General features: G+C 39.8%; 1 protein-coding gene across 14 annotated transcripts in view; it reads left to right on the forward strand.

Annotated features, from left to right (window-relative positions):
- Positions 1 to 12,509, forward strand: part of ACVR1 (activin A receptor type 1) — a 162,416-nt gene extending 149,907 nt beyond the window's left edge. For 4 of the 14 annotated variants that reach the window (XM_064287111.1, XM_064287116.1, XM_064287112.1 and 1 more), the window contains one exon: positions 274 to 12,483. In XM_064287111.1, coding sequence (XP_064143181.1) covers positions 274 to 408 — 135 coding nt within the window. In that variant the 3' untranslated portion in view covers positions 409 to 12,483. Of the gene's footprint in view, positions 1 to 273 lie in introns of all 14 variants that reach the window. The other 10 variants (XM_064287114.1, XM_064287120.1, XM_064287115.1 and 7 more) reach the window with 4 other exon arrangements.
- Positions 12,510 to 12,808: the final 299 nt, after the last annotated feature.

Raw genomic sequence — 12,808 nt, forward strand, 5'->3', positions numbered from 1 at the left:
AAAACCATCAAGGGGTCCAGCATTGCCTATATAATTTACCTGGTAAAGTCAGTCGGTGGCATTAGGAGTCCAAAGGTCAAAGTTCATGAAACTCAAGAGTGGTTTCTTTATCAGTGGTCAAGGTTTTGATTATTTGTTTAGAGAAGACAGAAATAACATCAGTGTAACTTCACAAGACCTGCAGAATTCCGCAAAAGATTTGACATTAGCCCCACTTCTCGGATCACGAGGAAGTCAATTTGTCACAGTGGTCTTTGTTGTTTTTCTTCTCAGACGCTAACCTCTCTGGCCAAGCTGATGAAAGAATGCTGGTATCAAAATCCGTCCGCAAGACTCACAGCTCTGCGTATCAAAAAGACTTTGACCAAAATTGATAATTCCTTAGACAAATTAAAAACTGACTGTTGACATTTTCATGGCGTCTGGAAGGAAGATTTGACATTGTTTTTGTTGTCCAGCTGGGACCTAATGCTGGCCTGACTGGTTGTCAGAACAGAATCCATCTGTCTCCCTCCCAAAATGGCTGCTTTGGCAAGGCAGACAACATACCCGGCCATGTGTTGAGGAGACACCAAAACCACCCTAACCTCACTCAATGACTGTGAACTGGGCATTTCACAAACTGTTCACACTGCAGAGACTAATGTTGGACAGACACTGTTGCAAAGGTAGGGAACTGGAGGAACACAGAGAAATCCTAAAAGAGATCTGGGCATTAAGACAGCGGCTTTGCATATCTTTCACAGGTCTCCTAGACACTCCCCACGGGAAACTCGAGGAGGTGGTGAATTTTTAATCAGCAATATTGCCTGTGCTTCTCTTCTTTATTGCACTAGGAATTCTTTGCATTCCTTACTTGCACTGTTACTCTTAATTTTAAAGACCCAACTTGCCAGAACATTGGCTGTGTACTCCACTGGTCTGTCTTTGGATCATAGGAATTCAATTTGGCAAAACAACATGTAATGTCAGACTTTGCTGCATTTTACACATGTGCTGATGTTTACAATGATGCCGAACATTAGGAATTGTTTATACACAACTTTGCAAATTATTTATTACTTGTGCACTTAGCAGTTTTTACAAAACAGCTTTGTGCATGTGTTAAAGCTTATTTTTATGTGGTCTTATGATTTTATTACCGAAATGTTTTTAACACTATACCCTGAAATGGACATTTTCTTTTATTATCAGTTAAATTCACCTTTTAAGTGCTTCACATTTGTATGTGCGTAGACTGTAACTTTTTTTTCAGTTCATATGCAGAACGTATTTAGCCATTACCCACGTGACACCACCGAATATATTACTGATTTAGAAACAAAGATTTCAGTAGAATTTTAGTCCTGAACGCTGTGGGGAAAATGCATTTTCTTCGGAATTATCCATTATGTGCATTTAAACTCTGCCAGAAAAAATAACTATTTTGTTTTAATCTACTTTTTGTATTTAGTAGTTATTTGTATAAATTAAATAAAATGTTTTCAAGTCAAACAGTGAAATTATTTTTCAATATATAAAAAAGGGCTATGTCATACATAGCATTTTATGGGAACAGTAGGAGCACAAAATTAACTTGGAAATAGAATTTGCTTTGCAAGTGTAGTAATGAACTTGATGGGACTGTTAGGCTGTCCTCCAGCTTGAATTTGGTATCAGAAAATTTGTGTTTAGTTTTTTTGTTTGTTTGTTTTACTGTGTTGGTTTCCTCAGTTTCACTAACTTGGAAGTGACCTGCCTTCCTCACAGGGTATTTTAAGTATAAATGCAAGGAAGGATGTCAGAGCATTTTCATTGGTATAATAAGTTTCTATGTGGGTATAAAGTGGTCTGATGCACCCCGTCTTGCTGCCTAGGGAGAGATGATGTTGGCTCTTTTTACTTCTTGTGCTCAGTAGGGCTGGAATGATAGGGTTTAGAGTAGCCCAGTAAGAGGAGTGAGAAAATTCCAGAATGTTACTCAAAGGTAAGTTAGTAACTTACTTAGGATACACTTTCTATTTTCTTGGAGGATATATAGATATAGATAAAATATAGATATTTTATAGATATAGGATATATATTGGAGTCACATCACACCCAACCATTTTTTTCCATTTTTGTTGATACAGAAAAATTCTCAAATCATAAGTGTACCACTTGTTGAATTTTTTTTTAAATTGAAAACAAACAGCACCTAAATCAAGAAGCAGACATTCTTCATGCTCTGGTCTGAACCCCCCACCCTAAGAGTAACTGCTATCCTGATTCCTAACAGCTTAGATTATTTAAAAAACAAAAAAACCCAAGCTAGCTGCTGTTGAGTCAATTCCGGCTCATGACGACCGCATGTGTTCAGTTACTATTGAACATTTTATAAAAGGAGTCATGCAGTATGTATGCTGGTGGATGTATATCTAGGAGTAGAATCGCTGAGTCATAGGTTACGTCAAATGCTCAGCTTTAATTGAGATTACCAGCTGTTTTTCCAAAAGGTGCTGTGCCAATTTATACTCCCACCATCCTTGTGTAAGAGTTCAGGTAGTTCTACATCTTCAACATTACTTTTTTTTTTTTCTTCATTGTTGTCATTCTGATGGGTGTTGTACACATAGCAAAACAAAGTAGGAAAAGGGAGAGAGTAAAATGACATTGTTGGAATAGTTCTTGCCATTCTTCTCAGGGACTAGAGAACTCAAGTGAGGATGAATGCAAGACATAAATATGTAGACCTCAGTTCCCATGTGCTGGCTTAGTGTGGGTCTCGCATTTAGTGATGTGCATTCTTTTTTAAACAACATCAACAATCTATAACCATGTCACCTGATGCTTAGCCAATGAAAGAGCAGTTGTTGTAACTCTGGAGGATAATCTGGCTGTGTAGATTGACAGGTTATATGTGGGTCTCTAAAATAGCACATTTCTAAGCAATGTTTCCTATACATGGCTTTCCCTGTATTTGCTTACTTTGAAACCTAACCCCATTTAAGATTTGTTTTTGAAGGGCACAGAGGAATGGGTGAGGTAAGATGTGACAAAACCTCTAGAACAACAGGTTTACATGGCATCTTGGTGTCCAATAGGGAAATTGAGCTTCAAAGAAGTTTGCTGATGTGTCAAGACTAGACCCTTTGATTCCAAGCCCAGTCTAATCTTTCCGTGGCCACACGTCAGTCTTTAAAGAGAGCATCTTTCATCTTCACTTACATTGGGTCACGTTCTCTCAGCTGCACAGCCACTATTGAGAGTTCTAGAATGAGGACACATTTGGTTTGCTCAGTTCATCAAATCATCTGTCTTTAAAGCAGACCCCGTAGTTGTTTTATAACATAATGGGTATGTGCTATTTCAAAGGACCTGTAAGAAAAGACAGGCTATTATAATATCTCTTGTGTGCATTGTGCCAGGTATTAAACTGTTGCCTTTCAGCTTAAAACCTACCCTTCTTTGTGTTGCTTGGGCTGCGATTCGACCAGCTCAGCTCTGCAGAAGGGGACATTAGAGGCTGACTGGAAGGCAGGAATAAGAAAAAGAGACTTGCTCCTTCTGGCCTGCTTTCCGTTCTGGCAGCATCACTCCAGCCTCTCTTGTTAACCAGGGCTTTCAAGCGGTTCTTTTTGATTTGACCCCCTGCTTTGAAGTAGCATCTCTAACCCAGATATACTGAATCAGTCTACATTTTAACAAGATCCCACTTTCAATGCCCTGTTCTTAACCCTGCCGATGGCCGGGGCCTTCCAGGAGCAGCAGGCGAATCCAGTTTGCAGCTCCAACATTTGCATTAGCAGCTTCTTGGTGCCCTCACCTGAGAGGTACCAGCACAGCTGACCAGTGCTCACTTCTCAGAGGTCAGGGGCCCAGTTGCACGGGGCCCTTCCTCCAGGCCCAGAGACAGCGGCATCAGCTCAGCAGCACTTTTCTCCTCAGAGGTCTGAGTGTCAGTTCTGTGGATCCTCTCCTTTAAATCTCTCTGTTCTAACACTTTATTCTCTGCCCTTTATTCCTGTAGCCCTCAGCTGCTTCCTGTAGTTGCTTCCTCTATGATACTTCAGTGTTCTCTTCTTTAGCCTTTTTAGTTACTTCATTAATTTTTTATACAAAGTTAACAAATTCTTTGTATTAAATTATCTCTTTTAACAAAACAACAGCTGTGGTCTCTGTCTCCTTACTGGGCTCTAACTGATACAGGTATTATCCTGGTTCTTCTTTCCTGACATTTTCGAGGTAGGTAGAATAGATATTACGCCCCCAATTTACAGATAAGAAAACTGAGGCAGTACAAAAGTGTGATTTCTCAGCTGATTAGTAGCAGAACTAAAACTGAATTCTTAATTTTTTAGGCCAAAGCTTTCTCAGTTACTTTGTAACTTCTTACGTCTATTCCCATCTTCTCCCCCCAGTTTATCTCCCTAGAAGAAGGATTAAGAAAGGTCATTTGGCCTAACATTTGTTGTTTTTTTTCTTAATGTGCTTGTTTCCACAGGAAGATCAAGTGGCACATGTCTTGGACTCATCTCTTTTTTTCTGCAATGTTAGGTTTTCCATAGAGGAGCTGTTGTTGCTACCCATCCTACCCCACCTCCACCCCATCCCTAAATAAATGATAATTTCTCCACATAATTTGGAATTTGATGAAGGCTCCCTTCAGTCACTAGAGGTCTGTATCATCTCTGAGTACTCTTGACCACCAAGCTTTCTTTTCAAAGCTTCTTTCCTCATGTTCTATCAGGGACTGGAGATGCAGTATTTCCAAACCTAATTAATTAACCTATTTCAGGTGTTCTGCCCTGTGAGACAGGTATTCTGCACTCTAATTTCAACAGTTTCCATCAGCCAAATCACTGTAGACTGCTATCTACCCCATACAATCCTTCATCAATCCCAAAGTCTGATAATATTGCTAAAATCACTCCAAAACTCTTTGCCATAAAGGATGTCTGTGATTCACTCTTTCAACAAATAAATATTAAGGGTCTGTTAAGTGCCAAGCCTGTCTTTTCTTACAGAGAGAACAAAGTAGAAGGAAAGGCAGACTATGAATAGTAAACGAAGGAGTAGATCAGAGTTGTGCAAAGTGCTCTGGATGGAAGTAAACAAGGTGGGAAAGAGTGAGAGGAAGGTTACTTTAGATAGGTTGGTCAGGAAAAGCCTCTCAAAGGAAGAGACATTTACCTAGCCCTGAAGGACTAGAAGCCAGCCTTGGGAAGAGATAGGGAATACTATAGTTGTTTTTGTGAAGGACCATCCAAATTCAAGGTGCCCAAGGCTAAAAAGAGCATCCTGGGTTCAGGGACTAGACAAGAGGGCTAAGTGGCTGTGACATAGTGAGCAAGTGAGGTTGGCCTGAGCTGAGACTCAGGAGGCAATGGTTTGGATTTCCTTTGAAGTGCATTGGGGAACTATATAGGGAAAGTATGAGTGGGAATTGACTCCACAGCAGTGGGTGGGGAACTATTGAAGTATGTTAAGTAATAGATCAACATATTCAACAACTCTGGCAAGTGGGTCTAGACTAAAATGTAACTGGAGACCAGGAAAGGAGATGTGGGGATAGGTTAGAATGACAGGTCGTGGTCTACCGGACCAGCCTGAAAAGAGTAGTGTAGACTGGAGGAAAAGCCACGGGTGTGAGAGACTTGGGAAGTAAATATAGGAGGATTTTCTTGTTAGTTTGGATGGAGTGAAGGAAAATATAGAACATGACTAGTTTTGTGGCTTGATTTGGCTGGGTAGCTGTTGGTGCCACTGGCTGAGGTAGGGAAGATGGGAAGGAATAGGTTTTTGTGTATTTGTGTGGAGAATAGGCAATACAGATTAGAAATGAAAAGTAGGTGCTTTAAAACGTCATAGATACTTGTGAAACATCTGAGTGGAGATGTCTGTAGGGTTGGAAAGTCATAGCTATATCTGGATTGTAGCTCTCTTCTCAGTAGCTCTTGTTGGCTCTGCCTTCTTCATGCCATTCTTCCCACCCCTTCACTTACCAAACCCAATCCAAATGCCGCCCACCACTCCATAAGGCTTCCCTCCTGTCTTTCCTCTTACACTGATGACTCTTTGTGTTTGGCTTTGTTACAGCCCTTTCTTTATCCTGCCTGGTGTTACTATATATTTTCGTGGTATAAGTTTTACCCACTATATGGCACTGTGGTCACTGTTTACAGGTATTCTCTTGATTAACTCATAGAAACAGTAGGCACTTGGTACTGGAATTTTTGTTTGACAGGTTGAGAAACAGGCTCATGGAGGTTGTAATAGTGTCCATCCCATAGCCTGAAAGCAGTGGAGCTGGGATCTGAACCCAGGCAGACTGATTCCAGGGCTGTGTAACTGTGCTGCTGCTTGTTAAATTACCCACACATTTTTTCTGCTTTCTTTTTGCATGAAAATGATGTCACTGACTTCCTTTTCAGTAGGATGTACAGGGTGAATTGTCATTCTGTGAGTAGAGAGAGGTTGGCTTTTTCAGCACATGATCTTATTCAGTTTCTACACTTGTACAAATGAATACAGGACACAAATTTACATGCTAGATATGAAATTAATTGTTGAAAAATGCCTAGAAAAAGAACTGGAAGGAGTTAAGCCAAAATACGTAACACAGTTATGATTGGTGCTACTCTGGGTTATTTTATTCTATTTTCTGTATTTTCCAGCTTTCTATAAAGAGAATAGATTATGGAATGGAAGGAATGACAATTTTGTGCTGGTTTGGGAGGTCAGGTCATTCTGCTAGTTACTAAGAGACTCGGTGGGTGACTAATAACTACTGCAGTAAATTAAAATTTCTTTTCAAAGTTATACGGGTAGTTGTTGATAAAGTAAAATAATTCTACAAGGTTTATAATAAAAAGCAGTAACTTTCTGCTCTTTCTCACTTCTATTCCTCAATAGAAACCACTTTCTACTTATTAAACTGTTTTTCTGTTCTTTGTCTTTGTTTCTCTAGATAGCATAATTACCCTTCTATCTTGTTCTTTTAGTTGTAGACATTATCAACTTCCTACTATGAAAAAAAAAAAAGCCCTGGTGGCACAATGGTTAAGCATGTGGCAGCTAACTGAAAGGTCAGGGGGTTCAAACCCAGCAGCCGCTCTGCAGGAGAAAGATGTGGCAGTCTGCTTCTGGAAAGACTACAGCCTTAGAAACCCTACAGGGCAGTTCTACTCTGTTGTTATGAGTCAGAATCGACTCGGCAGCACACAGCAACAACACTATGGAAGGTGAGAATTTAGCTCTCTTACCAGCTTCTCCTCACCCTCATCCTACACATACATTTATATCCTTCTCTCTCCTCCCTATAGTAATTTGTGGACTCAACAAATATGTATGGAGTGCCTGCTATGTGTCAGACACAGCTCTGAATGCTGAGGGAAGAGCAGTGAACCAAACGGATACAAACCCCTTCCCTCATATAGCTTTACAAATTCAAATTTTGGGTTAGGTTGATATTCACTGTTTATTTTACTGTTATCAAGTAAATATTATTCAGGAAGCCCCGGTGGCGCGGCCACTTCACAGGAGAAAGATGTGGTAGTCTGCTTTAGTAAAGATTTACAGCCTTGGAAGCCCTATGGGGCAGTTCTAGTTTATCCTATAGGGTCGCTGTGAGTCAGAATCGACTTGACAGCAGTGGGTTAAGTCTCATTCAACAATGATTACATTTCCTTTCCTATACAACTTTTTGTTTTCTCCGAAGTCAATGATTTTTCATTTGCTTAGTTTTTAGTGTACTATCGCTAATTCCTAACCAAACACTCTGCCAGAATCTCAGTCTCCTCTCAGTCCATTCACACAATGTAATCTGCCAATTGTATCTTATGAAGATATCCACTCTGGAACCCTATGTCCTCCTGCTCGAAGCTGGTCTGGTTGCTATTTAAGCCTTTTATGCTGTCCTGGAATCTGCTTTCATAACTATGCTGTGAATTCCCTTTGGCTCAGTCCTGTGAAGGAACTCTGATTCTGAGCATCTCCCTTAACATTACCCCCTGGTTTTGTTGAAGTACGTCTTCCAGTAGCTTCCCACCCAGGAAAGAGTGTGTGGTCAGTAAATTGTTTGAGACCTTTTGAATCTGAAGATGTTTTTATCCTACCTTCACACCAAATTAAGAATTTTGCTGGGTATAGAGCTGTAGGTAAGACTTCTCTTAGAGTTTTTATGGTATTACTGCATCATCCAGCTTTCCATGTTGCTGCTGAGCAGTCTTGTGTATTCTGACTTTCAGTCCTTGTGACATTTTTTTTCGGAACAGAATTTTGAGGATATTCCCTTTGTCCCCACAGTTCTATCTGGAACTTCTATTATTTTGATGCTGGTCTTCCTGGACTGACCATCTACTTTTTTCTTTTTTTGTCTACATTATTTAATTTTATCTAATTACAACAGCCCTATAATCTTGGCTTTATTATGCCTATTTTATTTTTAAATAAAATTTGTGTTTTCGGTGGAAGTTTGCACAGCAAGTTAGGTTCCCATTTGACAATTTCTCCACAAATTATTCAGTGACATTAGTTACATTTTTCACAATGCATCAACATTCTTATTATATTGTGTTCTGGTTGTTTTGTTTTCATTACTCTAGTTTCCCTGCTGCCTTATCGTCTCATCTTTGCTTTAGAGTAATTGCTGACCTTTTGGTCTTGTATAGATGGTTGTTTCATGTACTACCATACTCACCGGTAATATGCTTTATTTTGTATGCCAGTCTTTTACTTGGCTAAAAGGTGATGTTGGAATAGTTTCTGTTCAAAGTTTAAAGAGTACAGTTGTCCGTTAGTATCTGTGGGGGATTGGTTCCAGGACCTCTGCAGATACTAAAATCCATGGATGCTTATGTCCTGTCTATAAAATGGCAGAGTATTTGCATATAGCCTAGGCACGTCCTCCCTTATATTTGAAATCATTTCTCTATTACGTATAATACCCGATACCTAATGTAAAAATGCGGTGGAAGTTGCTGTTAATGCTTATACTTAACACTTAATGCTTTCTCAGTTTTTGCAAACACTTTAGCACGAACCATTTTTTGCCGTTGCTGGGGCAGCACCAACACTTACGTGAATTTCAGCTTCCTTCTGCTTTGCTGCATGAATGCTCGATTTGCTCTTATTGACCTCATGCCCCACTTTGGCAAGTGATATGCCACTTTTCAAAAGATCTAAGATTTTTTTTTTCTCATGGAGAGATAGCACTTTACACTCCCTCTTAGCCTTTGTGGGATTCCTTTGACCACTTCATTGCTTTTTAGGAGCCACCTTTTTAACAGAAACAAAGAGTGCACACAACACAAGTAATGAATGAATAAGACATGAGGCCAACGATGCTCAAACAAGGAGTGCTAGAGAGAGATTAAGGATCTGTGGGAGGCTATAGCAGGGAATGCCTACATGTCATTTCATTCGTGTGCATTCAGCATAGTGCTTGGCACATGGCAAATTCAAGTTTTGCTTTTTGGAACTTTTTTTTCCCAAATGTTTTCCATCTGCAGTTGGTTGAATCCGCTGCTGTGGAATCGGCAAATATGGAGGCCCAACTGTATCTCACGGTGATGGTCTCAGGGAGTCTTCTAGTCTCAACTGGCCTTGGAAGTCTGGACTTTTTAAAAATTGAAGCTCTGTATTTTTCTCCCATTCTATCAGGGTCCACCTACTTAACTGTGGCCCTGATCAGAATAGTCAGTATGGTAGCCGGGCACCATCTAGTTCTTATATGATCATCTAATTTTTTAAAAATATTTGCCCTCCTACTTTCTAGATCTTTGTTTTTGTAGTATAGCATAGAGGTTAAGAACATCGACTCTAGGGCCAGATACCTCCGTGTTAATTCCATCCTGCTTCTTAGGAACTGTGTAACTTTGGGCAAGTCACTTCACTTCATCATACTTTAGTTTGTTCCTCTGTAAAACGGGAATAATAATAGTACACATCTAATAGGTGTATTATAAGGATGAAATGAACTATAACTTGTAAGGTGCTTGGAATAGTGCTGGCACATACTACATTCTCAATAAAGATTAGCTATTATTAATATTGCTTCTCAGTCTTATATTCCAACATTGAAATTGCAGCTTTCATTTCTCAATAATAATTTTAATTCCCATGAGTTACGTTTGTGTTCTGAAAAGACCTTTATAAAGACTCTTGGGATGCAAAATCTTCTCATATCCCTCTGAGAATGTTACAGACTTTTTAAAAGTTTTTTTTATTCCCTTCTTTGTTTCTGTTTCTTCAGGATTCTTCCCCCACCCCTTACCCCATTTTTATTTATTTGTTTTGAGTCTCTGTGTTTACCATTGGAAGAAGTCCTTTATTATCTGATGATCCTTGGCTGTTCATTCATATTTAGGAGTAAGACACTAAAAAGCTGATTGGAAGAAACAATCAAGAGTTACAGTCAAGTTCATTAACAATGTTGTTGTTGTTATATGCCATTGAGTTTATTCTGACTTGTGACCCTATAGGATAGAGTAGAACTGCCCCATAGGGTTTCCAAGGAGTGGCTGGTGGATTCGAGCTGCCGACCTTTAGATTAGCAGCTTAAGCTCTTAACCACTGTGCCACCCGTGCTTATATATATATATATACACATATATATGTATATATGTAATACGTATATATAAAGGAGTCCTGGTAGCTCAATGATTGAGCACTCTACTGTCAGCTGAAAGGTTGACAGTTCAAACACACCAGTGACTGTACAGGAGAAGAGACTTAGCCATCTACTCCTGTAAAGATTATAGCCTAGGAAACCACGTGCGGCAGTTCTACTCTGTCATATAGGGTTGCTATGTGTTGGAATGCGCTTGATGGCACACAATAACAACATGTTATATTAGTGGATATAAAATATGTGACACTTCAGGGGACATCTAGGTCAATTGGCTTAATAGTCCATAAAGACAATGTTCTGCATCCTACTTTAGTGAGCAGCGACTGGGGTCTTAAAAGATTGCGAGCAGCAACCTAAGAGACAACTATTGGTCTCTCCCCACCCAGAGTAAAGAAGAGTGAAGAAAATTAAAGACTAAAGGAAACAATTAGTCCAAAGGACTAATGGACCACATGAACCACAACCTCCACTAGCATGAGACCAGAACTAGATGGTGCCCGGCCACCACTACAGACTGCACTGCTCGGGATCACGATAGAAGATCCCGGACAGAATGGAAGAAAAATGTAGAACAAAATTTAAATTCATAAAAAAGACCAAACTTTCTGGTCTGATAGAGACTGGTGGAACCGCTGAGACTATGGCCCTTAGACACCCTTCAAAACTGGGGCAAAACCTTCTTCCAGAGATCACCTTTCAACCAAACAATAATAATAAAAAAAAATAGACAGTCCTAAAAACTAAACAGTAACACTAGTAAAGAAACTGCTCCTCAGAACAATCAACCATACGAGACCAAAAGGGCAGCTTTTGCCCAAAAACAAAGGCAGGAAGGGACAGGAAAGATGAGCAAATGGAAATGGGGAACCCAGGGAGGAAGGGGGGAGAGTGCTGTCATCTTGAGGGGATTGCAACTAATGTAATGAACCAAAATGTGTATAAATTGAAATTGTTGAATAGGGAACTAATTCACTCTGTAAACTTTCACCGAAACTACAATAAAATGTTCAACAAAACAAAAATGTGATACCTATCTATATGTTCATTATTATAAGCATCTTTTTGGTTCGAAAAAAAAAAGTCAGACCCTATGCTGGAACTGCAAGTAAGTTTTAGAGTGTAATGCACACAAGTAGTGTTTAGGTCACTACACTTTTAATATTTTATTTCTGAAGCTGCCTTCTGAATGGGACGTGATATCAATGCTACTTCTGACACATGATATACCAAAAAAACCAAACCAAACCCGGTGCTGTCAAGTCGATTCCGACTCATAGCAACCCTAAAGGACAGAGTAGAACTGCCCCATAGAGTTTCCAAGGAGCACCTGGCAGAGTCGAACTGCCGACCCTTTGGTTAGCAGCCGTAGCACTTAACCACTACGCCACCAGGGTTTCCAGACACATAATATAGAAGAATTTAAATTCTAACTGGTCAGACATGATCAGGTATGACCTCGCTTAAGTTCAAATGAAAGAAAGATATGCTAATGTTGGGAGGTTGGTCATGTTGTTAGGTGCCATTGAGGTGGTTCTGACTCATAGTGACCCAATGTACACTGCCTGGTCCTGCGCCATCCTCACAATTGCTGGTATGCTTAAGCCCACTGTTGCAGCCACTGTGTCGATCCATCTAGTTGAGGGGCTTCCTCTTTTACACTGACCCTCTACTTTACCAAGCATGACGTCCTTCTTCAGGGACTGGTCCCTCCTGATAATCTGTCCAAAGTATGTAAGATGAAGTTTCACCATCCTCGCTTCTAAAGAGCGTTCTGGCTGTACTTCTTCCAAGACAGATTTGTTCATTCTTCTGGCAGTCCATGGTATAGTCAATATTCTTTGCCAACACCATAATTTAAAGGCATCAATTCTTCAGCCTTCCCAAGCATATAAGGCAATTGAAAATATCATGGCTTGAGTCAGGCGCATCTTAGTCCTCAAAGGGACATCTTTGCTTTTCAACACTTTAAAGAGGTCTCTTGCAGATTTGGCTGGTGTAATGCATTGTTTGATTTCTTGACTGCTGCTTCCATGGGTATTGACTGCGGGTCCAAGTAAAATGAAATCTTTGACAGCTTCAATATTTTCTCCATTTATCATTATTTTGCTTATTGGTTCAGTTATGTGGTTTTTTTTTTTTTTTTATGTTGCAATCCATACTGAAGGCTGTGGTCTTTGATCTTCATCAGTAAGTTGTTCAAGTCCTCTTCACTTTCAG

Source organism: Loxodonta africana, chromosome 6 (genome assembly GCF_030014295.1).
Source record: "Loxodonta africana isolate mLoxAfr1 chromosome 6, mLoxAfr1.hap2, whole genome shotgun sequence".
Lineage (NCBI taxonomy): Eukaryota > Metazoa > Chordata > Mammalia > Proboscidea > Elephantidae > Loxodonta > Loxodonta africana.